The sequence below is a fragment of the Lolium perenne genome, chromosome 1 (assembly GCF_019359855.2).
Source record: "Lolium perenne isolate Kyuss_39 chromosome 1, Kyuss_2.0, whole genome shotgun sequence".
Taxonomy (NCBI): Eukaryota; Viridiplantae; Streptophyta; class Magnoliopsida; order Poales; family Poaceae; genus Lolium; species Lolium perenne.
The window spans coordinates 199712067-199739941 of NC_067244.2; the positions used below are offsets into that span (position 1 = coordinate 199712067).

Here is a 27875-nt window from a genome sequence, read left to right on the forward strand (position 1 = left end):
TCTTTCGACAACTAGCACCGTGCTCACCACTTGGGGCGTGGCTGCAATATACAGCAGGAGAGGTTCCTTTTCCTTCGGCGCCACCAGAATTGGTGGTGTCGAGATTGTGCGCTTCAAATCCTCGAAGGCTCTATCGGCCTCTTCGTTCCACTGGAATTTATCTCCTTGCTTTATTAGAGCGTAAAAGGGTCACTGTTTTTCTCCCAACTTGGCGACGAATCTGCTCAAAGCTGCGACTCGCCCGATTAGGCTGCTTGTATTTCTTTCAACTTTGTTGGCTTCCTCATTGTTATGATAGCTTGTATTTTGTCGGGATTTGCTTCAATCCCTCTTGCTGAGACTAGAAATCCCAGAAGTTCTCCTGCTGGGACGCCAAAGGAACACTTCGTCGGGTTCAGCTTGAGGCAGAATTTGTTGAGGTTGTCGAAGGTTTCCTTGAGATCCTCGATCAGTGTTGCCCCCTCTTTTGACGTTATGACGACATCGTCGATGTATACTTGCACGTTTTTCCCGATCTGTGTCGCCAAACACTTCTGCATCATCCTCTGATATGTTGCTCCCGCGTTTTTAAACCGAAAGGCATTGTTCTGTAACAAAACACGCCGTAAGGTGTTATGAACGCTGTTTTGGCCTCGTCTTCTTCTTTCAATCTGATCTGGTTATAACCAGAATACGCGTCCAGGAAGGAAAGACGTTCACATCCAGCCGTGGAGTCGATAATTTGATCGATCCTCGGGAGGGGAAAGTGATCCTTTGGACAATGTTTATTGAGACACGTAAAGTCGACGCACATGCGAAGGACTGTCGTGTGTTTCTTCGGCACCATCACTGGGTTAGCTACCCATGTGGCTTCTGTAGATATCTCTTTGATAAAACCAGCTTCCTTAAGTCGATTTACTTCTGATAGCATAGCTTTGCGGTTTGGTTCCGAAAAACGCCGCAAAGGTTGTTTGATTGGTCTCGCTAATGGATCCAAGTTTAGGTGGTGCTCGGCAAGTTCCCTGGGTACTCCTGGCATGTCAGCTGGACACCATGCGAAGATTTTCCAGTTCTCACGGAGGAACTCGACGAGCGCGCTTTCCTATGCGATATCCATGTCGTTTGCGATAGATGTCGTCTTTTTCGGGTCTGTCGGATGAATCTGCACCTCCTTAGAATTTTTCTCGGTATTGAAAGTTGATTCCTTATTTGGCCTTCCAACGTCTGGCGACGTCGTAATCGGTCATGCTTTTTGACGCCAAATACTCAGCTTGCATCCCGAAAGTTTACGATAGCCGATGAAAATCCTTGTCGCATTTATCGGCTAAGGCAAAGCTTCCTTTAACTGTGATTGGTCCCTTTGGTCCAGGCAATCTCCACAACAGGTATGTATAATGTGGCACCGCCATAAATCTAGCATATGCTGGTCGTCCCAACAGAGCGTGGTATTGCGACGGAAAATCAACGACTTCAAATTCCAACCTCTCGATTCTATAATTTTCTCGGGTCCCAAACTGAACGTCGAGATTGATCTTCCCCAATGGATAACTTGGTTTCTCCGGTGTGATGCCGTGGAACCTTGTGTCTGTTGGCTTCAAGTTTGCTAAGGATATGTTCATCTTCCTCAATGTATCTGCATACATAAGGTTTAGGCTGCCGCCGCCGTCTATGAATACTCGAGAGACATCAAATCCTGCGATGATCGCCGCGAGAATAAGTCTTGATCGCCCTGGTCGAGGAACTTGCTGCGGATGATCTCGCTATTGTGAAGCCAATATCTTGTCCCGACCAATTAAGATACTCAACTGTTGGTGGAGGCATTTTTCTCGCCATAAACACCTATCGTGAGATTACTTTACGAGCTCTATTGGACGGCCTTCCCTTCGAATCATTGACACCGCTCCGTTGGAGTTAGGATCAACATAAGGTGGTGGTGGAGGTGCTGCCGCTATTCCGAGCCGATGCCGATTGTCGTCTCAGAATCGCGGGAGGAGGCGGCAAGTGAATCTCGCTTACGGGTTCTCGAGGATTTCTCTCGTGTTGCCCGCGCATTAGCGTTCTCTCGCATACCTTAGCATTGCCTGAAAATTTCGACGATCTTCTGCAGGTGCCCTGACTGTCTTTTACCGTTCTTTGTCGAGGAAAAAGTACATTTGACACGGCCCATTCATCATCTCTTCGGGGGGACACGAAAGGCCTTGGGAACCTAGGCCCGCTATTTTGCCTCGTTGTTGCGAGAATCATCCCCGTTATCGCCTCGCTGTTCATCGCTTCTCTCGATAATCATCTCTGTTGCTTCCTCCGTGTTTGCCCGAAAACCTGCCGAAATTTGCCCTGGAGCGTCATAGTTCGGGTACTGCCGAGGAAATCGTCGCCTCGGTTGATAATTTCGACCACGGTCCTCCTGCGGCGACTGTGCCGTTTGTTGTGGACAGCGTCTTCTCCATCTGCCCATCTCGTTTGCTATCTCCATTAACGCAGATCATCGTCTTTGGATTGGTCCTTCCTAAGTCCTCAACAAAATCTCCACGCCTGATTCCTGCGACAAACGCATCTATTGCTCTCTCGTCAGATATATTTTCTGCCGAGTTTTTGATGATATTCCACCTTTGGATGTACTTTCTCATTGGCTCATCTGGCTTTTGTCGACATGCTCTCAACTCCTCTAGCGACGCAGGTTTTTTGCACGTGGATCTGAAGTTCTTGACGAACACATCCTCGAAACTTTCCCAGCTGTCGATAGATCCTGGAGTGAGTTTCTTTATCCAAGATCATGCGGCTCCACTCAAATGCACCTGGATGCTTTGCATAGCTGTTGCCCTGGTTCCTCCTGTGAGCTTCACTGTCTCGAGATAATCAACTAGCCAATCCTCTGGATCTTGAAGGCCGTCGAACTTCTTGAAGTTGTCGGGTAACTTGAATCCTGAGGGGACTCGAGTTTTTCGGACTCTCCTCGTGAAGCATGGCAAGCCGCACATATCTTCGTCATTAAGCTCCGGAGATTGCCGATGATCCCGTCTCGCTTTGCCGCGCCCCGTCGACCCTTGCTTGTGCTGCTGTGTCTCTTGCTCCACTTGGTCCTTCAGGTGCTGCCGCTGTTGCTGCTGCAGGTCGTGGACTATTTTGCCGTGCCGCTCCTTCGGGAGGCATTGATACAAACGCTGTCCCCATAGCTCAAACTCCTGCTACTGCCATATTGTATAGTGTCTCCCTTGGATCACCTGGAGGAGGTTTAGATGCGAGGATAAAAGCATGTGTCGCCATATACCCAGCCTCTGGTGTCTTAGGGATGATGTTTCCTCTTGTATCTATCGACATGAAGGACATGTCGAGGTTTTGGACCAAGTGCTCTCTTTCTGCTTCGGGTATATGTTGCAACCTTGATCTTGCTCTGTTCCGCGCCTCTCTGTGGCTATCGCCCGAAGTTCTAGATTGTCGACTTAGATCTGCCCTCCTCCTGCTAGATGCAGAAGCTGCTTCCTTTCTTACGTTTAACTCAGTTGTCTGCTTTTCCAATTCTCTTGCGGCTCGTGCGAGTCTATATTGATATGCTTGCAATTCCTCCGGTGTGGCTGTGGTGGCCATTGGTTACGAACCGTTCATAGCTCTCGTGGCTCTATCCCACGCCGCTTGCGAAAGCTGAACTCGTCTCGCGGGCTGCGGCCCGACGTATTTATTGCCCGTGCCTTGTCGCAGATTGGAGGGATCGACGTATGGATTTCCCGGATCGTCGAAAGCCTCAGATGTTTCCTCTTGATCTTCAATGGCATAAATCTGATGATACTTTGTACTCAGATCTATGTTGGGTTTGGTGACATCATCGTTGAGATTGATGAAGACCTTGCCCACTGTGATAGATTTGTCGATGAAGTCGTAACTGTCGATATCGCTTGAGCCATCGCTTATATATGAGTCCGCAGATGACTCAAACGTCATGTCGTTGAAGATCTTGGCGAGTTTCTCTCTTGCTCGGTGTCGACGTAGCGTGTCGACGAAGTTTCTTCTTCTCGACTCGGTTGACGATGTATAGCTTGAAAAATCGGAATCGACCGCCGACGATCCCGACGAAATCGGAATTTCGACACGATACGATCCTTCCTTCTCGACGCGAAAGTGAAACCTTCCGAACGTCATCTCCATGGGCTCCGCCAGATACGCATATGCATCCAAACGGGAGGGTGGGTGAGGAACAAAATCGACAGGACCAGCAGCGATCTGTTTACCTCGATCCATTGCGTTGCTTGCGGTTGACGATGTCGAAGATCTTGAACGTGCCATCGAGATCAGATCCTTACGCCTCTAGTTCCCACAGACGGCGCCAATTGACAAGGTATCAACTTGTCAATGCCTATGGATTGTAGGCTAGGGTTTAGTTGGAAGTAGAGGGCAAGTAGATCTCGAAGGTTTCAGCCGAAAAGTACTCGACGATTATGAGAATTAGGGTTTGCAACAATGATTCGATGATCTCTTCGTCCCTCGACTCCCCCTTTATATAGGAGGCGGAGCCGAGGGTTTCGTTTTGTACAAGTTACAGAGTCCGGGACGGTTTCTAACTCATCCCGCCAAATTACAAATAACACTTCCTATTACAACTCTAATTTCCTTAATATATCTTGGGCTCCCGAATCTTCTTATTCTTCGGGTAGTGGGCCTTCAATAAACCCCGGGTACTATCTTTGGCAGGCCCATTTGGGATGCCTATGTCACCCATATGCTCAATATATGATGTGACACACAACCTTCCTGGCAACAGTAACATGAGACCCCCCTCCCAATGTTCAGTATATGATACCACACACAACCTTTCAAGTACTTGCTACCATTGTAGACGAGGAATACCAAACATTTACATGTATTAATTAATCCCCACTAGTAACTTGAACATTCATATATGCAAAGTCATCAATATATTGCCAACTTGTATGGCAATTGTGTCATTTATACTATCCACAAATACCATGACAAGATCAACCATTACTAGAAAAAGTAATTATAGATCCATTAAAATTTGATACACGAATATTGTATAGATCTAAACTATTTAGTGTGGCTTAAATATACCACCTGGCACCCCCGGCTCTAGCGGTGTGGAACTATCATATCGATGCCCTGGTGTGACGAAACATGTCTATAGATATATGTAATGTCAACTCTAGGAACATGTGACCACTGAAAATATGACCGCCTAATGCAGAAGCTATCGCAAGGATACAATCACACATTGGATGCGTAGTGTGACGGAAAATATGTCTCTAGGTCTTGTCGGCTTTCTCGACACGAGGTCATCACATCGACTATCTCATGTGATGTAAGCTCTATCCTTTTCACCTGCCAACTGCACCGATACAAATGACACGAACTCTTAAAGTTGATCGCTATATTAACCACCATATCTATCTTTCTAGCAGTAACTTGTCATCTATGCCAAGCCATCAAAACTCGTTGATGATGCGTCGGGTAGTGACCTTGTATATTTCCCATGGACCAAATAATAACAGGAGCAATAGTTGGCAAATGGAGATTTTGCATCCACCAAAACATAATAATAAATTTTGCTATAAGATGTCTTTGCATACAAAATAGTGATGCACATTAATTCACATCAATATTTACATAGGTGCACAATATCAAGACATGCCACTTCTCAACAATGGTATGCTATTTGTTACCCATATATCTCTAAACTATTTAGTGTGTGACATAAACATGCCACCCGACGGTTACCACACCCTCTATCCCTATGGTACTATCATATCTCGCATACATGGTGTCCTGAAACATTTCTATAATGTTATATAATGTCAATTTTAGGAACATGTGGCCACACAAAAATCTGAGTGTCCGACACATAAGTTATCATGGGGATGCACTCACATCTGACCATCTAGTGCGACAAAGAACACGTCTCTATCTATTGTCGGCATCCGTGACGCGACAACATCACACCGACTATCTAGTGTGACACAAATTTGTATCTTTCGCCTACCAACCGCACAAATACACATGCTACCAAATTTGAAAACCGATCGCTATATGAACCACCAGATCTATCTTTGTACATACATCTACACCAAGTCATGAACTCGACGACAATGCGCCAGGTGGCAAACGTGTAAATTTCTCGACACGAGGTCATCACATGTAATCTTATACAAACTTTAGGAACATGTGATGTGACTACAATTTTTTTGATTGTTTGAGGCATAAGCTATCATGGGGATACAAAAACACGTCTCTAGCTATTGCTGGCATCCGTGACACGAGATGATCACACCGATTATCTAGTGTGACGTAAATTTGTACTATCTTTCACCTACTAACCGCACAAATACATATGCAACCAAATCTGAAATCGGTCGCTATATTAACCACCAGATCTATCTTTCTAACATACATCTACAAAGAGAAATCTTGATGCACATTAATTTGCATCAAACATTACAGATGTGCAGAATTTGAAGCCATGCATCGGAGGCTCAGCAATGCAAGTATTTATTATCACAGACCTGACATGACATGAGATCTGTGGTAGACTGGCAGTAGTAGTCCGGTAAAAAGAAAAGAGAGAGAGAGAGAGAGATACAGAAGCGGACGGGCAATGCAGAAAACGGCAAGCAGGCCGGTGCGTATCTTGCGGCCGCCCCTGGGTGTCAGTCAGGGCCTCTCTCTCTCTCTGCGTGCGCTGTTGTTATAAACCCTAGCGGCAGCGGCGGCGGCAGGGCAAAAAGATAGAGAGACGACGTGGTGGCGTCGTGCGGCGCGCAGGGTTTTGCCGAGATTTTCCTAAAAAAGGGTATCGCCTCCGTACCGAGAAAAGAAAAGAGAGAATACGAGGCGAAAAAACACACAAACACCTCTCCTCCCCTCCTCATCTTCCTCCCGTTCCCTCACCATTGGTCGCAGCCCCGGCCGCCACCCCTGCCGCCATGGACGGCCTGCACGGCCCCGACGCCTGCTTCTCCCCCGGGAGGACCATGTCGCCGCAGCTCATCAGGCCCCCCGCCGGCCCGCCGCCGGACATAGGAGGCGGGTAAGGGACACGGACCCACGCTGAGATTGGGTTTTCCTTCCTTCCTTCCTACGGTTCAAAGATTGGTGCTTTCGTTTCGTTTCTTGGGCCAACGTCTGAATTCGTTGCCTCTGTTTTTTCTTCCTTCCTTCCTTCCTATCTGCCTTGGGTCGTCGGATTGGATGGCGCCGGATTGGATGGATGGCGTCGGTGCCCGCAGCCAGTACTTGTCGGAGCTGTTGCAGGAGCACCAGAAGCTCGTGCCCTTCACGCAGGTGCTACCAATCTGCAGCAAGCTGCTCAGCCAAGGTGAGAGCCTCGATTCCCTTCTCTGCCCGCCGCCGCCGCCATGTACGGCGGCATTCTCTCGGATTAGATTGGAATTAGCCGCCGCCGCCTGATTGCTCCCTCTGTTTGATGCAAACTTGCTCGCTGACTCTGTTTTGGTCTGACGGGACGGTCCTATTCTTTTTCTCTATCATACATAGGTCTCGAAAGCATGTAGCTTGATTCATACGATTCTTCAGTGCCAGCAAAGCTAGTTTTTTTATATGTACTACTACGTTCTTTCTCTTGCTAATGCCGCCGTGTGCTGATGTTTGCTGTTATATGCTCGTGTGGTACCAGAGATAATGCGGGTGTCCTGCATGCTTCGCCAGCACCAGCACCAGCACGGTGGGGACTTCGACAGGATGCCCATGGCTAGTCCAAACCAGATGCATCATCATCCGTCGCCCCCAATGCCTAACTTCTGTGGGAATGGCTTTGGTCCCTGGAGTGGGGCTCATCCAGAGGTAATTGCGTCTGTGTTCTGACATGAGGGTGGCATGTTCAGTCACCCATCCTATCTGATCGCATCATCAGTTGTTAAACCCTTCAAAATAGAATGCTAGGACACGAGATCTTGGTGATGTGGTAGGTTGCAACCTGTATCTTAGCACCCTTTCCTAAGTTGTGCATCCATTAGGTGATGTGATATTGCAGTGTTAATTGTATATCATGTTATCACATCATATCCTGCCGCCGCACTTCCTTTTAATGATAATAGAGGTAGGTTGCATCTTCACCATCACATTTGGTCGCATCGTATTCTTACGAACCTAATCTCATCCTTTAGCCTATCTCTCTTCATGAAGAGATATTTCAGTGATGTAAGGTGAGCAGGTTCAGTACTGTTACCTGAATTTTCTATCATCTTGTGTGTTTGCGAGTTCTGCTCAGCTATAACAAAGTTGTAGTGCACTTAAAACATATACAGAACCTCTTTGTTTTGTTCCCCCTTTCCCTCTGCTATCAATGCTTGCTGAATTGGGAAGTCTCCCTTTTAAAATGCACCAGGCGGATAATAGTGCCTAAATATTTTTGTGCTGATTGATATTATGAATTGGCAATAAAGATGCATTCTTGATATTCCCATTAGTACAATGACTGTAAATAGATATATGTTTATGAAGTTAAATATTTTCTAGGAGTATTTTCAAAGTGAAGTTTTATACGTTCTTGATTTATAGGCTTGCTATGGAAGATGGAAAACTGGAAATCAAGCTGAATTCTTTATTTCTTTCCCCTGTTTTAGAAGTTGTACTGTTCTCTTCCACAGAGCAGCAATACATAAAATTGTGTCTTGACATAGTGAGGGCTAACTACTATCTTAGGCATGTTTTAATCCTTAACGAGACTTGAAAAACACACTGTTTTATAGAAAAAGGCACTTGACGCTTAAGATAGCGATGTTTAACTAAATTATGTTTTGCGTGCGGCGAATTAAGAAACTGGATTAACTTCTTCATAATCAAATTGAAATCTGCTTAGTTCAATTCGTCCTACCTGTTCACAAAAGGTTGCACCGCACTCTTGATTCTTATGTTATGCTTATTATGTCCTAAGATGTGTAAAGCCTTACAATTATGTCGTCTATCAGAGGGTAGCTTTTTCGCAAGGACCTGTGGGTTGGCAAGGAGCACCACAAAGCCCCTCATCATACATTGTCAAGAAGATCTTGCGGTTGGAAATACCAACTGATAATTACCCTAATGTAAGTTGGAATTTACACACTTGCAATGTTTACTGGTACGGAACCATTATTTACTCTGCTTGTCATACTTGTTCAGTTCAATTTTATTGGCCGTCTTCTTGGGCCAAGGGGAAACTCGTTGAAGAGGATTGAAGCCTCTACGGGTTGTCGTGTTTTTATCAGAGGGAAGGGCTCAATTAAAGATCCTGGGAAGGTAAACATGAATCTTCTTTTATGCAAACTCCGCAGATATAGTGTCACTGGTATATAGCTATATATGTATAGTGCAGTACTATATTGTGTCCAGCAAGCTTGCATTGCTCATCTGTCGTCCTTCTCATGTCTTGAAGGAGGAACAGCTGAAGGGCAGACCTGGTTATGAACACTTGGATGACCCCCTGCATATCTTGATTGAAGCTGAGTTACCTGCTAATGTCATTGATTCAAGAATTGCAAAAGCACAAGAGATCCTAGAAGAGTTGTTAAAACCAGTGGTATGTGTGCGCGTCTCAACCATCTTATATGCCTTTTCTCCCAGTATAGGTTCTATAGCCATTTAGCAGAGTAACTAGATCAAACATCTGGAAATATGGCAATATTAAGTGCTACTTCTCCCGCATCCTTTATCTAGAATGATTCTCTTGAGATATTAGCGTTGACTGCAATAAAATACTGAACTGGATCTTTGCTTTATTGTTTTTTCTTCTACCTAATTTCTCTCAAGTTTACTTTTACTGTCGTAGCTTCTATCTATGATATGTTTGTCCTAGCACACTACTAAGTATTGATCCACTAAAACTAATGCTATGGTTCTGGAAGCACACAATAATGATTGAAATGAAGCTGTGTTCTCTTACACGTGCAATCAAGTTACTGTCCTTGTATGTTTCTAAATCTTGTCTCTTTCGTATTTTGTTAGGATGAATCGCAAGACTACTACAAGAGGCAGCAACTCCGTGAGCTTGCCATGTTGAACTCACCACTTCGTGAGGAAAGTCCGCGTCTAAGTCCACATCCAAGTCCTCATCCAAGCCCGCGCCCAGGCGGAGCTTCTCCCTTCAGTAACGGTGGAATGAAACGAACCAAACAATGACTGCAGAGGCCTGCTCCTCCCAACTTGACCCTCCAGAGACTCCGCTCACTCGGTGCCCTCACAACTTAATTTTTCATGAGCAAGCTTTCATGATGGTGCTGGCATCGTGTGATACCTGTTACTACTAGAATTTTGATCTCCCATGTGACATTAGCATATGAACTGACTGAGAATGATCCATGAGTAGCGAATCCTCCTCCTTTATAATTAGAACATTTGATTTATTTGTTGCTGGTAATGCTGAGATATGACAGTGTGCAGAATTTAAGTTTCTGAGATATGACAAACGGAGATTCTAGGGACTCAATATGCCCCGTCAAAGCAATAGATGACTAGGTAGACACATTCTTGCATCCCACTCTACTTGGATACATGTCCGGCTGCGCGTTCGGTTAATATGGTTAATTCGGTTCGGTAAATACGGTTTTACGGTAAATACAATTTTTATACTTCGGTAAATACGGTTTCGTACAAAAATACAGTTCGGTTTCGGTAATAACCATATTAATTCGGTTCGGTTTCGGTAATAACCAAATTAACCAAAGTTGACGCGAATTTTTAAATAACACCTTCCAAGCATTTCACGTAAAGTACCACATACAAACCACCAAGCTGTGGCACCTCTATTGTGTAAAATGCACTTGTAAACAAATATAAACGTTTTACATGAATTATGGATGGCCTGCAAAGTAAAATTCGTTGTTGGGCTAGCTGTTCGGTTTTCTTCGGTTAACCGCGGTATTTCCGGTTTTAAACCGAATTAACTGAGTTGTGTATGGTTATCACTTTTGCTAACTGTAACCTAACCATAAAACTATAAAAACTGAAATTCGGTTTCGGTTAGGTTTTCTTCAGTTTGGTTTTCGGTTTCAGTTCGGTTATGTGCAGTCGGAGATACATGATGCCTCCCGCGCTAATTGGATGCATGATTTAAAAAGCTCCTTGTGCTCTGATCGTTGTTGTTAGTGCCAGTGCGTACAGAGGAAAATTAATATGAAGTGATGAAGATATATTTCCTGCATATTCATACAACCAATATAGTGCCACGCCGGACCGACCAGAACGTTAGATATCAGTTTCGAGTGTTTATCCTGCAACCAGTTACCAAAGATTGTTGGAGCACTTCGAATAGAAGCTAAACACAACCTGAACGATAGATTCAACCAGTTTCGAGTGTTCCTAAACTTATAAGCCAAAAAGGTGTCTAATTGTTTTGTCGTCATGGCAGAACCAGTTCGTGCAAGAGTTTTAAGAGCAAGATACTATCCTGAAGGAGATCTTCTCAAAGCTAAATTAAAGCCTGGTAGTTCTTTTACCTGGTAGAGTGTAATTGCGGGGCTGGAAACTTTTAAAAGGGGGTGCATTTGGAGAATTGGTGATGGAATCCAAGTAAACATTTGGGAAGATGCTTGGATCCCTACAAACCCATCACGGAAGCTTGTTACTCCACGTGGTAATATCTTTTTGACTAAAGCTGCTGAACTTATTGATCCGAATAAAGGGTTATGGGATGAAGATTTATTACGAGAACTTTTTTAGGAAGTGGATGTGAACCAAATTATGGAGATTCCCATTGCACCACCTGGTATGGATGATTTTATTGCATGGCATCATACAAGCAGCGGTTTTTTCACGGTGCGCTCGGCGTACCATGCTGTATAGGACCATCGTTTCATCCGCAAAGAGAGAAGAGCTTTAGGTGTGGGAAGATCTAAGATTTGCCTGGTATGGAAAAAGTTATGGAAACTAAATATTCCCGCAAAAGTGAAAATCTTTGGATGGAGAGCTTTCCATGGTCTCATCCCTTGTTTTGGTATTTTGGCAAATCGACATATAATTACTAATAATGGATGCCCGGTGTGTTTGGAGGGATGTGAGGATATAATGCATACTCTGTTCACATGTATGCATGCAAAGAAAATATGGGAGAAGCTTGGAGTTCTTTCAGTAATTGAGGATGTCGTAAGTATAGTTAGAGCAGGAGCTATTGCGTTGGAACATATAATCTGTACAATGAGAACCTGTGACTCTCTTGGCGGAATCGGATTATCAGAAATTATTCTTATTGGGACATGGTATATCTGGTGGGAGAGACGCAAATGTGTCCATGGTGAGGAAGTACAAACGCCCCAGAATTCAGTTTTGTCGATTGAAGCCCTGGCATCTAATTATTGGCGAGCATGCAAGAACCCTATTCAGCGCAAACATGTGTCTTGGACATGTCCACCTGAAGGTGAAGTGAAGATCAATGTCGACGCTTATTTTTGTGCAGATCAAGGACGTGGAAGTGTGGGTGTTATTATACGTGACTTCAAAGATAAATTCATCGCAGCTCATACTAAAGATCTCCCATTTGTGGCGGATGTGATGACTGCTGAAGCTTATGCTCTCCGGGAGGGACTTCTATTAGCTCAATATATGGGATGCAATCGATTTACTAGACAATCTGATAATAATGAAGTAGTGCAAACGATGAATGATGGGAGTTCCTTGGCTCAGCTGCAACAACTATCTTCTACGACTGCAACTTATTCGCGTCAGGTTTCTCAAAGGTGAATTTTGAATACTGCCCGTGTGAGGCAAATATTGTGGCGCATGAACTTGCTAAATCTAGTTTTCAGTCTTCTTCTTCTTGTACTTGGGACGATATCTCCCTAGTTTTATTTTGCCTTTTATGATAAACGACGTAAGTGTGTTTGATTATCAATAAAGCTAGCAGCGGGACGGAGTTCGACTGTTTCCCTAAAAAAACATGTCAGTTGCGCTTCGCAAGATTGTTCCATATGAAAATCGTAACTTTTAGTGGGATCTTCAACTTCTAATTTTTCGTATTATTAACTAGTAATAACATCGTAGTGACCACTGACAAAGGATCAAGTACTTCGAATTTCGTATTATTAACTAGTAATAACATCGCAGTGACAACTGACAAAGGACCAAGTACTTCGAATTGACCAAGAATTTGTCAATTTGGTGCAAATATCATCGAAACTTGTCCGCCCTTTCCCTAAATCAACATAATCTAAGGGCAACTCCAATGCAGCCACCCAAATCGAACACGAAACATGTCCCTTTTTGACTATTTGGGTGGCCGCACGGACGCGTGGATAGGGGGCGGCGTCTAGGTGACGTTGAGTCGCACGCAACACCCAACGCGGCCACACATCGCAAACAACAATAAAAAGGGGGAACAAAAAACAAGAAGAGCACTTAATTAAACATATGCCCTATTATGGGAAGATTAACAAAAGAAAGCCCTATTATGGACAAATTAACAATAAATCATATATTGTAAAGACTACAACACAATGAACATCTACGAAACTGTGCCATTAATATGTGACACTCAACGGAAAGCTAGTGAAAATTCATATTTGGCACGCAAAAAGCACGATGAAAAATTTGAGGAAAACATATATGTTACACAAACTATGGAGAAATACATCAAACAAGTCTAACATTGTGTCATATTTTCCATGGTTTCATCAAATTCTATAAAGTTACCCTAAGTTCCAAACTTTGAAACTTTTTATCAATATAATGAATATTGCTCTTATTTTGAAGCTCTCATCATAACGAACCCAAATGTTCAAATATATCATAAAACTGAACTTCAGGTTCAAACGATATGGAATGAGATTTAAAAGATGTGTTGGTTGGTGCTGTTGTGCGCTCCTTACCACATTGAAAAAATAACCAGATTGGATGGGAGCACCGTGGAGTCTAGCCTATGCCCAAGCGAACCCTGTACGAATGGAGGCTATTGGGGGTGCCAACGACACAAGTAGAAAAACTCCAGGTAGGAAGATTCTCGCATCCGTAGCATCCTTCGAACACTTGTGAGGAGGAAAATTCGGAATACTTCTGAAAAGTTGTGCATTAACTAGATGGAGTATTCACCCAAGGTGGCCAATTTTTGAGTGATGGTGTTAGGGCAGACATAAAATTTGTAGAGCTGGGACAAGGATGATATGCCGCAAGTGCAGTCATCCCCTCTCCCCTCTAATTTTTAAGTGCTTGCTACGATACGGTTTTTTCTTTTTGCTATCTTGTATAACTCAGGTGCCTTATCATACAACTCATAGTTCCCAATTCACTTGTTGATCTAGAAGATTTTCTTTGTCCTATTACCAATTTTGATGGTAGTGGAAGCACATAATAGGTCCAGGTTGGCCTGAGTGCAATGACGCTCTGAGCTGAGCCATGGATGCCCGGGGTCGGTCCATTGATACCATGGTCCTTGGGTCCCATCCAAAGTGATCAAGACCTGTCACCCCAAACCATGAGAGCTTCTTTGGGGGCGTAAACCACCTTCCAAATGACAAGCGAGTGTCCTCCATTTGCATTTTCCGCGCCATCGCCTTTCCAAATGAATCCCCTTTGTGAGATTGTCCAACTTGTTCCTCACCCATTTTAGCAAGGAAAGAACCGCCATGTAGTATATTTCCAGGGCCATGATAATCTTCTTAGTGAGGATGACCCGTCCAACACTCATGAGGTTCTTTCCTTACGTCCATGGAGTGTTTTTTTCCACTTCGTCTATTATCGGTTGAAAAGCCATCTACCTCGATCTTTTGTAGTGGAGAGGCAACCCTAGATATTTTTCTTGCAAAAAAGAAACCCTAGATATTTTTCGGAAAATGCAGCATTTTTGCTGGAAAGATGATGGCACAGCCATCTAAGTAAATCTGTTCACAACGAATTGGCAAATTTTTCATCATGGTAGTGTATGTAAGCAGCCCCGTTGTGTCCCCGTACACCTTCCGGTCTTGTTTCGTGCCTATAATTCGAAAAACCCAAAACTGATCATGGGTGCATATGCACCCTATATGTATAACACATATTTCAAAAAGTAAAAAATTAGGAACAAAAATTTAGCATGTAGAGGGACACGTTCTATGAGTACACGTAAAGTTTCACGTAAAACCGACAATTTTTGTACCCTATGTAAAAAAGACAAATAATGTCTCGAGAAATAGACTATTTTAACACCAAAAATTTGTCTTTTTAGTACAAGACAGAAAACATATCGGTTTTTTCTGAAACAACTTTGTGAATATGTAACATGTCAAGACATACACGAGGCATTTTTGTTTGTATTTTTTTGACATTTAGAAATATATTTAATATGCATTTCAAATAAAGGGTGCATATGCACCCAGGTGTAGAAACACCTTGTCCCTATAATTCAATCTTCTAAAAGCGCCAAGCCAATCAAACTACACATACTTTTTTTTACTCCCTCCGATCCATATTACTTGCCGCTAAAATGGATGTATCTATAATTAAAATGTGTCTAAATACATCTATATTACTGTCATGTGATATGAATATGAGAGAGTATTTTTTTCTTAAGAATTAACTGCACAAACTTGTGCCTCAGAAGTTTTAGCAGCTTCCACAAGTCTGGCCCACCTGGCAGCCCCACGGGAACGCCAGCCGTTGCCGCTCCCGTAGGAACCGTCGAATCCTCTCCCAGCCCAGCCCACGAATAAGAAGAGGTGCTGGGCGCTGGGTTCAAACGTTCAAAATTCGAAACCCGTCTTCCCAACAAGGCAAGCAGCCCCCCTCTCCCCCTCTCTCTCCCCAAAAGAACACGACTTTCTTTGACCCTCCCCTTGATTCGCGGACCTGCGGAGGAAGGAGCCAGCCCCATGGCGACGGAGACCGCCAGCGCCGGCCCGGGCGCCGCCTACGAGGAGGAGCGCAGGAAGCGGATCCTCGACAACCTCAAGCACCTCGAGGTACGCACGCACCAAAACAACGAGCTTTCTTCCATTCCACCCGCTCTCAATCTCTTCCCCCAACCCACATCGGCGGAAAGACGAACCATTTCGTGACGGCCCTCACTGGCCACCGCCGATTTGTTCCGCGGGTTCTTCGCAGCGGCTCCGATTCCGATCTACGCACGCATTGGGGGTTTTCACTTTTCGGGCCACTGATTTTTCTCTGCATCCTTCCCCCTTTTCTGCAGAGTCTGGGCATTTCCAAGATGGCCAAGAGCTTGGTCCAGGCGACCAGGCAGCAGGGCAAGGTACCTCCTTTCTCGCATCGCTTGAACTCGTCGGTCTGCCGCGGTTGGTTGCGGCGGGTTTGATTCGTCCTGCTGCGTTTCTGCAGACCGCCCGTGCGAGCCCCAAGCCGAGGAAGAAGTTCGAGGCCGCCACTGAAGTCAGGCGCTCCTCCAGGGCCAAGACTACAGTTTCCTACAAGGAGGATGTGAGTTACTTCGCAAGATTTGCAGTTTTTCTTCTGCCAAGTTTACTGCTCGCTATCATGCTCTGTATCAAGGAGGACGTATCCTTGTTCAAAGTTGTTTCTTTCGTTCTTGCAATCTGATGCATCGATTAGGCTGGGGTTTATGTTCCATGGGTGTCACACTCCCGTGCCGTGCCCTCCTAATAGCCATGGAAGACATGTGCTACATGAAGTTATATACTGCTATTCTGTTTTTAATTATACCTAGAATAACTGCAAATTAACAAATAATCTTTCATATCATGTTTTCTGAATTCGTGTTAACCTCAGATGAGTATTTTCCAAATGAGTCCTTAGTGCCTTGATTTTGCCCCACCAGTTATAGTTTTACTTTGTTAGAGCTGTAGTCTTTCCTAGTTTTCAACTTTGTGTTTTTTTTCTCTGTCTGTTTACTAGTTGTACTATGTTTGAAGGAGGATATATCCTGTTGGAAGTTGTCTCTTTCATCCTTGCAATCTGATGCATTAATTGGGCTGGCGCTAATGTTTTATGGGTGGAGGGCTGGCGTCCTGTGGTGTGATTGCTTACATAGTTAAAATTGTGTGCTATATGAAGATAGTGTTGTTATGTTTCTAAATATGTAGATAATAATTGCAGATTGGAAAAAAAATTCATATCCTCACATGAGTACTTTATATATGAGTGCGTAGTGCCTTGATTTTGTACCCCAAGTATAGTTTTAATTTGTTAGAGTTGTAGTGTTTCCTAGTTGTCTTGTTCGCTTTGCAGGAGATTCTCTGTTTCTTTTTGTCATGTTAACTAGTTGCCATGCCCTGTCTGAAGGAGGATATATTCTGTTGACAGTTGTCTCTTTCATCCTTGCAATCTGATGCATTAATTGGGCTGGGGTTAATGTTGTTTGGGTGGGGGACTTGGCGTCCTGTGGTGTGATTTCTTACATAGTTTAAATTGTGTGTTTCATATTTTGAGAGAATGAAACATATGCAATATGTAGTAAGATAGTTTTGTAATGTTTCTAAATATGTAGATTATAATTGCAGATTGAAAAAAAACTTTCATATCCTGCTTTTGTGAAGTTCATGGCGACCTCAGATGTATACTTTATTCATGGGTCCTCAGTTCCTTGATTTTGTTCCCCTATTATAGTTTTACTTGCTTAGAGCTGTAGTGCAAGGAACATCCTTTCATTTTTTTCGTGAAGTGATGATTTGTTTTTCTTTGCAATTGATACTGAGTTGTCATTTGATTCTTCTCACAGTTACCTGAAGTTGACAATTTTGTGCGCCGCAGAAGGTAATACTTTCATTAGCTTTGTTGGATTATCTTGCACATGGTTGTCCCACCCTTGAAGTAATCGGCTACTTGCCTGTGTTGACCAGGGTTAGCAAAGGTCCAGACAATGGAAGGGGATACACTGGAAGAATTTCTTCTTATCAGCAACAAAAGCGTGCTTTTAAAAGAGCTGAGAAATTTCAAGATAGTCTGGACGCTGGCAACCTATCGTTTGTTAAACCCATGGTTCGATCACATGTATCTGGCTGCTTTTGGCTTGTAAGTTGGTGCTCTCTGTATGCTGTTTAACTAATATTATACATATTATTATCAACTAAAAAAGCATCATCAATTTTCTGTTATGTAAGGGTCTGCCTTCTAGGTTTTGCAAAGATCATCTGCCTCCCAGTGAGTATAAAATGGTGCTGGAGGATGAAGAGGGTGGTGAGTTTGATGTTGTATACATTGGAAATCGAACAGGTCTGAGTGGCGGATGGAGAGGCTTTTCGATGCACCATGATCTGGAAGATGGGGATTCATTGGTCTTTGAATTGGCTGAGCCTGATAGATTCAAGGTACTTTTTTTTATACTTAGTTACTTACTAAGAAAACTTCCATATCATCATTTCAAAAACTGGTAATTATGTCCCAACTGACAAGAAGGAGCTCAAATAGAACTACAGAAGTGAAAACAAAATCATAAATTTCTAACATGAATCCCTTTGAGAGAGTATGCAAGTATAATTAGGCAGGAGCCCCTAATGTATCAATGTAAACATGGGAACTGGCAAGCAAGAAAATATGTGTGCTATTGCTAATTTCTTATAGTATGCAAGTATAATTAGGCAGGAGCCCCTAATGTATCAATGTAAACATGGGAACTGGCAAATAAGAAAATATGTGTGCTATTGCTAATTTCTTATAGTATATTTGTGCTACTGTAAGCTGAGGCACTGTGTTGCATGTGTACTCAAACATTGATAAACATCAGTCTAGCAATTTTTTCTTATGTATATTCAGCCACAGTTTTGGGGTTTGACTTACTTGCAAAGTTGCAATTCTTTATTTGTTGCAGGTTTACATTTTCAAAGCTATTGAGGATGCAAATGAAGCCAAGCCTGGTGATAAGACTGCTGATGTGGATACAATGGACAGCGATTCAGCCCAGGAAGAGCCTGACCAGACAGATTCACCTGCTTCTGAACCTCCCTCTAGCCCTCAACCTCTCGTAGGAGCAAAAAGAAGGAAGCTCCGTGGGAGATAGTAGCGTTCTTGTTAGATCCATCAGACCCAAAATACAGGTACTTAGGGCAAGTATGTTGCCGTATCAGCAATGCGCTCTCCTGCCAGGTCATCTGTTTTGCGTCTTTTTGTTGGCCTCTTTCTGGAAATATGGGTGTTCAGTAATTACCCTTCCATTGCCTAGATTTAACATGTAAAGAGATGTTTTGGCACCAGTAACCGAGCACTCATAACCCCTCCATGTTATGCTAATTTGGTGTCTCAAGCGCTGCAATGTTGGTTTCTCAGTTCTGTTTACATGATTGGTGATGCTATTTTCTGTGTACTGCTGTGCACATGTTCGAAGATAGATTCATAGCTCATGTCACTATTCCTCAGTTGTTCATTCACATTATATATTTTACATCAAAGCTAACTAATTAATTAGTACTACAACACAAAGGATCCTAGTGTAACAAGTCAATGCCACAAAACATCATTGCATTTACATGTGACAACACAATGAAAACACCAACATCATCGAGGAGTCAGCACCCCAGAGAGCACGCCACTGTTGGCATTGACACTGCCAGAAGTCTGTGAGACAAAGGAAGTTCCAGTTGCTGAAGCAGTTGACAAGGATTTGGTCATATCAGCCGAGTCTGTGCCTGTGGTCTCCAGCAAAACAAAATCCACCTCGGGCATCATCCTCATGATGGCCTCGAGTTCTCGGACGATCTCTGACATGGAAGGTCTGTCATCAGTCTCGTCCTGACAGCACTTGGTTGCTAGCAAGAGGAACCTGTTGATGCAGTCTGGAGGACACAGCCCCATCCGGCTGTCAACGATTTCAGAAATATCGCCTGATTGGTACGCTTTGTTTACCTATAACATGCAAAATGTAGTTCTTTCAGTAGACTGTTGGTGTTCCACTCAAATTCATGTATACTGAATATTGTTGTCATTTTCTCTGCAGAAACGTATGAATCCACTGGTATCCACTCATTATAAGGTAACCACAGATAGCACTATAGCACAACCATATTTATGCTTATATAGATTTCCAAAAGTTAGCTAAAACTACAGTTTGAAGTGATTGTTTACCTCTCTCACTATGTTTTTACCATGCTCAATTGGCTTCATCCCAGTCAGCATTTCAAGAAACACAACGCCAAGGCTATACACGTCACTCTTGTCCGTCAATTTATGAGTCAGGAAGTATTCTGGATCAAGATACCCCTGCCAAAAAGAAAGGAAACATTACTGCTCTGCAAGAAAGCAAGGCAACTGTAATATCTCCGGTGTAACTAATGCTTACCGGTGTGCCTTTAACAACAGTGGAAACATGACCTGCTAATGTCCCTTCAATATCTGGCACCGGAGCAAGCCTCGAAAGACCAAAGTCAGCCACCTTGGCAACAAATTTTGAGTCCAACAGAATGTTACTGGCCTTCACATCACGGTGAAATATAGGAGGGTTTGCATCAGTGTGTAGATACAGAATTCCCTTGGAAGCACCCAATGCAATGTGCAACCTCAAACCAAAGCCAGGAGATCGTTTGGACTTGGCTAGGATTGAAGAAAAAGAATGTAACATAAGGCAAGGCGCTGAATGTCGGAAAACATTTTGAACAAGTCAAATTATCCAGTTCTACACACTAAACTTTCAAGAGTTTCGAAGCATAATTAACTGGCACAAACACATCTATAAGTAAGATTCCTGAAACTGATGAGTGTATAGATGATCTGGAAAATAAGAGCCCTTGCCCAGTTTGGGTGGGAGGCCAGGATTCGCCAACTAGGCCTACAGAATCCATGTAGTATTGAAAATAAAAATGTAACAGAAGTGAATAAAATTGGACAATATGGGCTCTCCGTGTACTTACAAGAAAGATGATCGCGTAAAGTGCCGTTTGGCATGAACTCATAAACTAGCATCTGCAAAACACATTTCACATGACAGCATGAGTACCGCAAGTTAATAGGCATGTTCTTCAGTGTAGCATAAAGCTCATCTGCTTATCTGTATGAATTTGAAAAAAAAATCATATATATATTAGTAGTTCAAACAAAGTAGATGTACCTGTTCATCTTCTTCATCACAATAACCAACTAATGAAACCAGATTCCGATGATGCAATCTGGATAACAACTCTATTTCTGTGCAGAACTCCTTTGAACCTTGCAGAGAATCCTCATGTGCCCGTTTGATTGCTACAATTTCTCCATCATCTAGAGTCCCTCTATAGACCTTTCCATAACCTCCTTGACCAACTTGAGCTAGTATATCAAAGTTATTGGTGGCCCTAGCCATTTCTTCAAATTTGAAGCACCTCACACCATCAATTTTGACAGAAAATCTTGACACTGCAAATGGCAATGTGATACAAATCTTCAGGTGCTAACTCTTTAACAAGATGTCTACTAGCAACGTTTATTTGCTGAACCATCTTATTGCTTGCAAAAGGTATATAATGACTTACATGATCGTCTTGAAACTGTTCTACTTCTATGTCTTGAACGCCTTCTCATTATAAGAATAGTAGCTACTGTAGAAAGTGCAAACGCGACAACTATTGTGCTTGCCAGGATACCACCCATCGCAGCCTTGCTCACACCTGATGAAGCTGCATTTGGGTACTCTGCAAAAAACGTGTCACACAAAATACATGTTACTACTAACTGATGGGAGTAACTGACCATAGTACAGTGAGGCCATAGAACTGAATGAATCACGAGTCAAATAATTATGTTTGCAATTTAATTAGCTTCAAAGTGAGCATACCATCTGCATAGGAACCAAGCGTGAAGTTGAGAAGCTCATATGGACCAAACAGATCTAGAAGAGTAATTTCCCATCCGGCAAGTACATGTCTGAGTCGCACAACCTCGGACATATTGAACAAACTTGTATTGCTTGGAAATAATTTCAGATGCATGTTGAGCCTTGGGCCCACCTCCCATATGTAATGCTCAATATGCAGCTGGTAAACAAACAGTTCCAATAAAGATGTTACGTCGGCCCCAAAGGCACCTTCATATGGATAGAAGTCTGTGATTCCCGGACTCTTCAGTCGAAGTCCAACTCCAAGTGGCACGGCACAAAAACAAGGTATAGGAGATGACGGGTTGTACTCATAATTTTTATCCGTTGGGCAAGGCGAACAATTTAAGCTAGTGCCCTGTATCTGTTTAGAAGTTTGCTGGTTTGCTGACCGGGGTTGACAAAAGTTGTCTATTGGAGTTCCACTAGAATTCCCACATACAGGGTTTCCACTCAACCTACACAAATTGACAGCAGTAGTGATTACTATCCATTACATGTTTACAGTGAAATATAATTCCTCTACACACAAACTATCAATATGTTTATGTACGAATGCAAATTGCTAATGCATTGCATATATGAATGTGAGCGTACATTACAGTAACATTTTGGGGAGGATTAAATGCAGCTGGAATTGTCTTCAGAGAATTATTTTGGAAGTCCCTGCAAAATAAAATAGGTTTAAATTAAATCAAATAAAATATACTATATAGTAATTACTAGTGGAAAAAATCTGCAAAAGGGATCATACAGGATAAGGCTCCGATTTCCAGTAAGAATGACGTCATTCCAGATTGTCGAGGGAACAGCACCATCTAGATGATTGTTTTCAACAGACCTGCAAAATGAAATTATCACGTTGATCAAAAAATACATAAAATTATATGCTTACTTGGAAGTATTATGTATTTCCATATGTGCAAATATTTTTATGCAAATAAATAAGTCTTACATGATATGACTTCATTTTTTAACGATAAAGGGTAATATATTAATATCAAGAAGTTATCAAGTATTATTATATGGTCACGTGGTATGAAATCATATCGTATGAAAAATAAAATAAGTATGATTTGTAAGATATATGTGAGTTGATCAAACTATTTTAGTCTGGGAATAATACAGAAGCAGATGCAAAGTTGTATTCAGTATTCTAATTTAAGAGAAAGCTGTCTGAAACAAAATTTACTAAGCTGAGTGTTACACTTACAAAATCTGAAGATTAGGAAGTCCTGAGAAGTTAAATGGGACCGTTCCATTAAGCATGTTCTGTGACAAATCACTGCCAGAAAGCAGAAATTAGTCAATGGCTAAATAAACTAGACAAACAATATCAGAGGCACATACATTGTAGTGATGTTTGAAGCAAGCTTATTAGTCGGTATAGATCCTGTCAGCTTGTTCCAGCTAAGATCCCTGAAAATGCATGTGAATAATACTTTACAGTTTAGACACCTGTGGAGTTATTTCTTGAATTGAATGGACCGAAAAGGTGGTCACCCATTTTTACAGAAATTTTCAAATTCAGTAAATTTTTCAGCACAAATTACTAATCTCAAACACAAATCATCGTAATGAAAAGTACCAAGTGCCACGTTCAAAGTAGCAAGCACTGGCCATAACATCAAAAGATACTAATGGGAAAGTAAAACTGAGATGTACTTTCAGCAACACGTATACTCACAGATAGACAAGTTGAGAAATGCCACTCAGATCAGGAATGGTGCCCTGCAAGCTGCAGTTTCTAAGACTCCTGTTAACATAAGAAGTATTTTGGCATATTCAGTTCAACTGTATATTATGAAAATGGATATTGGCATGTTGAGAAATCATCATATGAAGGTACTTAACGTTGTATAGAATATGGGTACAGAAATAAACTTACAGCTTCAGTAATGTTGATATGTTGTTGTATGTATTAGGGATGGAACTTCCGCTGAAGTTATTGTTGTCAGCCTGACTGAACACAAACATATGAATATAAGTAACGGGTGTTTTTCTATGAGAAACTGTTTTCCTCAGCTTGGTAATGGGGTACATACAGTATTTTCAAAGCAGGTGCCCCCGCAAATTCGGGAGGAAGAGATCCGGACAGATTGTTATTATCAACAAGGCTGCAAAATTGCAAAATGTTAGTTATATTACGAAATAAAGACGATTCAATACTTTTTACTGAAACTTGCATAAGAAGAAAAATAGGGGAAGCAAATAGACTTCCACATACAGGTGAAGAAGCACTGGCAGTCTTGACAATTCAGATGGGATTTGTCCACTTAATGAATTGTTGTTCATGTGACTGAAATGAATCAAAAACTGATGTTAGGTTGGCAAAATGTACACAGTGATAGCAATTAGCAAACCATATAAAAAATGGAATGAACTATTCTTACATATGTTTCGCACTTCTTAGGTTGGCAAATGACTTCGGAATCGGGCCTACTATTTGGTTTTGGTCAACTTGTAACCTGTTTAAGTTTTGAAGGTTGCCAATCTCATCTGGTAAGGAACCAGACAGCTGATTGCCATTCAGTAGTCTGCAAAAAAAGTAAAATAACAATTAGCTTTGTCGGATAGGTAAAAGTAAGAAGTGCTGCTGGTATTCTTATATGAACACAACAAGGTTAACACATGATGGATGGTTCAAACGGGAGGTGAGAAGAAATAAAGGTAGTACTTCTATGCAAAAGTAACTTGCAGAAGAAGTATTTGACAGCAAAGGAACAGAAATACAGTAACGTTGACCACAGTAAGTTAGGTAAGATTGTTTGAGTTTCTATAAGTCCAGTAGATACTTGGGCAACTGTCCTTGTGTAAAAGGGAAAGCGTGAAAATGTGAACCAAGAGCAGTGATCAAGTGCTAAAGCACAAGAAATGAAAATGTGACAGATTTTGTACTTTGGAAGGTTCATTGATTTCTATGCCTTGAAAAGGGGAAGTCAAGTCAACAGATAGGACTTACATTAGTTTGAGTGTAGTGATGTTGCCTATCTCTTTTGGGATGCTTCCTGATAAATTGTTCCACATAAAGTCCCTTCAAGAAAAACAACAGTTAGGTAATGTACAATAGAATAGCTTGAGGATAAAAATAATAGCTACTATAATTCTATAAGCATGCCATAGACACAATAGACATCTGGATATAATAAAGTTTCAGAACATTATTGAGAATAAACTCTTCTCCCAGTAACCTCCCACCAAGTAGGAGAGCTTAAGCCTTTTTTTAATCAAATTTCTAATAAGTCACCATGAACTTATACATCTATTGAGAATACAGTGAAATGTATCCAGGCTTGATATTTAAGAAATGCGGAAGAACTTGAGGAATCAGCAACTTCACACATCAGAGTAGTACTTACAGTGTTTTCAGCTGAGATAGAAGACTGACCTCTGGCGCCAAAGTTCCAGACAGGTTCCTCTTAAACAGCTGTCTGCATTGAATAAAATATGCTATCAGGAACGGCACAGAAATATGCCTTACCAAATAAGCTCCAGCAGTGACGTGGACCTTCAAATCTGGATCTTATGCAGGAATAGTGTTCCAACTATTGTTGTATATTTGACCCCATTTTCTACAACTAGTATCTGGTAGGAAAAATTACCAATATCAAGGGAGATGCAGACTTGCAGAGTTACCACATACCAGTAAAGGAAATTGCTGTTTCATTTCTGAGTAAAATATTTACTGAGATACTTTTAGGGCATACATTTAGTTTTAAATGAACAGCTTATGGGTGTGTGGATAAAATATGCACTGAAAAGGTTACTATTTATGAACAATATTTTCTGTTGTTTATCACCAGTGGAGAGCTCAATTATGAAAATCGGACAAACAAAGCAGAGTATAAAGAAGAAACATATGCTTAGATACGTTGAAAAAAATTAGATAGTAGTATTCATACAATTCTGTTACATGAAGATGTGCATCACTGGTTTTGTGGCAGAAAACTCCTGTCCAGTTTGATGTGCATGGGTCTCCCCTGTTCCAGTTGTCAAGGTTATTCATAGGATCAAGTAAGCTTCCCTTGATAGCCCTGAGTGCATCGACTGCATTTTGTGAAATAAAACATTCAGTTTGCATGAAAAGGTTTTGCAAATTTGCAGGTAAGAAACACAAGATAGCATAGTGAAATAAAGTGCTATCTGCACTGAACATTACATATTTCTGTGGACAGACACTGCTTGCTAGCAAAAGAAGTTGATTTTTCTTGTTACAAGTTCCATAGCGAATTCGTTCATAGCACGATGGAAGCAGTGACATACAAGATTGTAAACTATGAAGTATGCACGCCAGCAAGAGATTGATTACCTTCTGAAGGGTCAGTACTCTGCCCCAGTGCAACGTCCAAACAGGGGAGCAAGGCGACCAGGATAACCACAACACAGAGGTCACCTCCATAACTGGCCATGTTTCTCAGGGAATAATCAGCAGGAACTTCTCACATCCCCAAACGAAAAAACTCCCAAGCTGTGGATCCTAACCAAGAAAAACAAAGCAGTGATTAATTGTGGTTCATTGCAACCGAAACTGTCCTTGATGCCGATGGTACGACCAGAAAACATATAGTATTAGAACTGTTTGTCCTTGCATGATATTTTTAATGGAAAGGGAGCTGATGCTCGAATATTGATAATAGTCACATGCACCGTGCACCTACCACTCATTTGCCCAAGCAAGTAGGGCTCCTTTCAGAGCGATCAAATCAAACCTTTTTTTTTTGAAAAAAAATACTGATAAACAGACGAGCATGAATATCTTACGCGTCTGCCAGGACCACACGGTGATGAGGTCGACAGCAGCACTGATACTAACGCAGTCCTAATTTGCAGCCACGACATGTCAACTGAAAACAACACTAGGAGATGTGTGTGCAACAACAGGTAGTTGCACACACGACGCTGATGGCAAAGTGTCAACAAAACTACCATGACAGTGATGATGCAGCGGTTAATATGGAACCTAGACTTGAAAGAGTAAAATATTTTGCGACAGTTTTAGAACAAAGATTCCAAAGGCCAAAGGGGACAGTCGGAAATGTCGGAAGCCATCAAATCAGAACCATCCGGAACAAAGATTTATCAACAAAAGATGAGAGCATGATTGATGAGGCCCAGCAGAATCTAACTTGACCAAGAACAGGATTATCAGAGACGCGCCTAAACCGCACCAGCATGCAGTAAACAGGAAGGAAGAATTTCAGAGAGAACGGACGAACCTCGAAATCACGCACAGAATTCGTGCTCGCGAGAAGAAGCTACGAAAACTGGAGGGGAAGGGGGATGGAAAGCCTCGCACCGCCGGCGTCTCCCCGGAGACGGGATACCCTGTACTCCTTGCTTACTTCGCCGCCGACACACACGGGCACGGCGATTCTGGCCTAGCCTCCGGCAGTAATCCGGTCGCTGCGGCCGCGTAGCTGCGGGACCTGTGTCGTGCTGGTGGTAGCGAAGAGAGGAGGGTGGAGACAAAAGAGGGGACGAGGCGAGACTGGTTGATTGTAGGCGCCGTCGTGGCGCGCGTTATATTGGTCGGGGGATTTGGGAAGCTCGGCCTGGCTGCTGTCTGAGACTCTGAGTGTAGACCATAGCAGTAGTGCTGGAATTTCTTATGCGATTTGCATGCTGGCCCTTATAGAAACCTACTATTTCAATATCTACTTAGCCTGATCTAGCATCATTGTTTTTTTTCTTTTACTTTGTGGGGTTCAGGTACCGATCTAGATATCTTGAAACCAGTGTAAAAACATTCTTGAGGAAAACTGCCTTGAGTAGATTTATCAAAAATACATTCAGGTTTTTGAAACTGTCGCATGCTCAAGTAAATAAGCAAAGTTTCTAAAAGAGGGCGAGGAGAAGAGACACGCCAAAACCCTAGCTAGCGGGGGTTTTATATAGTTTCTCCCTCGTGCCTCTTTTCCTCTAGAACAATGACTAGTGGACGAGAGTATTCTTGCATTCTTTTTTTGATATTTCATTTTTTTGCATTTTTCTAGAGATTCTTTGTAGGAATTTTTTGTTTCTAAATGCTTTGCAAAGAAATTAATGTCATTTATGATCAAGTGAAAAATTACTAATATTGGAAGCACAATATACTATGGTGCCTTTTTCTGTGCTTGAAGAGTACCTCAGCCCTCCACCCATATCGAATATAACAATTTGCATCTCCTGATATCCCCTCCCACTGCTACATCAACTAAAACTGAGTGAATCCCACTATTACCCATATTTATGCATCTGCGACACT

At 42.3% G+C, this 27875-nt stretch overlaps 3 protein-coding genes across 6 annotated transcripts; 2 read left to right on the top strand and 1 right to left on the bottom strand.

Annotated features, from left to right (window-relative positions):
* Positions 1 to 6718: 6718 nt before the first annotated feature.
* Positions 6719 to 10319, top strand: LOC127318820 (KH domain-containing protein SPIN1). Of its 2 annotated transcripts, none has more exons than XM_051349274.2 (7): positions 6719 to 7009; positions 7209 to 7297; positions 7616 to 7782; positions 8910 to 9023; positions 9100 to 9216; positions 9362 to 9496; positions 9922 to 10319. In XM_051349274.2, exons 1-7 carry the CDS (start codon positions 6906 to 6908, stop codon positions 10093 to 10095), a joined length of 900 nt encoding a protein of 299 aa, XP_051205234.1. In that variant the 5' UTR covers positions 6719 to 6905; the 3' UTR covers positions 10096 to 10319. The 2 variants fall into 2 exon arrangements, with proteins under 2 accessions (XP_051205234.1, XP_051205233.1); XM_051349273.2 differs by having other exon boundaries at positions 6722 to 7009; positions 9353 to 9496.
* Positions 10320 to 15635: 5316 nt separating this feature from the next.
* LOC127318882 (B3 domain-containing protein Os05g0481400) lies at positions 15636 to 19102 on the top strand. Its single transcript, XM_051349278.2, has 7 exons — positions 15636 to 15839; positions 16070 to 16129; positions 16216 to 16314; positions 17573 to 17607; positions 17694 to 17865; positions 17955 to 18161; positions 18662 to 19102. The coding sequence occupies exons 1-7, from the start codon at positions 15750 to 15752 to the stop codon at positions 18848 to 18850; spliced, it is 852 nt and encodes a 283-aa protein (XP_051205238.1). The 5' UTR covers positions 15636 to 15749; the 3' UTR covers positions 18851 to 19102.
* Positions 19103 to 19165: 63 nt separating this feature from the next.
* LOC127318846 (probable LRR receptor-like serine/threonine-protein kinase At1g06840) lies at positions 19166 to 27180 on the bottom strand. 3 transcript variants are annotated; one of them, XM_051349275.2, is made up of 21 exons: positions 26848 to 27180; positions 25941 to 26108; positions 25534 to 25678; positions 24991 to 25062; positions 24594 to 24665; positions 24025 to 24168; positions 23859 to 23930; positions 23677 to 23748; positions 23520 to 23594; positions 23319 to 23387; positions 22982 to 23050; positions 22845 to 22916; positions 22386 to 22472; positions 22229 to 22297; positions 21593 to 22089; positions 21291 to 21449; positions 20891 to 21174; positions 20694 to 20745; positions 20126 to 20376; positions 19912 to 20046; positions 19166 to 19692 (listed from the first exon to the last, which is right to left on the bottom strand). In XM_051349275.2, exons 2-21 carry the CDS (start codon positions 26038 to 26040, stop codon positions 19345 to 19347), a joined length of 2844 nt encoding a protein of 947 aa, XP_051205235.1. In that variant the 5' UTR covers positions 26041 to 26108; positions 26848 to 27180; the 3' UTR covers positions 19166 to 19344. The 3 variants fall into 3 exon arrangements, with proteins under 3 accessions (XP_051205235.1, XP_051205236.1, XP_051205237.1); XM_051349276.2 differs by lacking the exons at positions 25941 to 26108; positions 26848 to 27180 and having other exon boundaries at positions 25020 to 25062; positions 25534 to 25627; XM_051349277.1 differs by lacking the exons at positions 24594 to 24665; positions 24991 to 25062; positions 25534 to 25678; positions 25941 to 26108; positions 26848 to 27180 and having other exon boundaries at positions 23859 to 23947; positions 24025 to 24164.
* Positions 27181 to 27875: the final 695 nt, after the last annotated feature.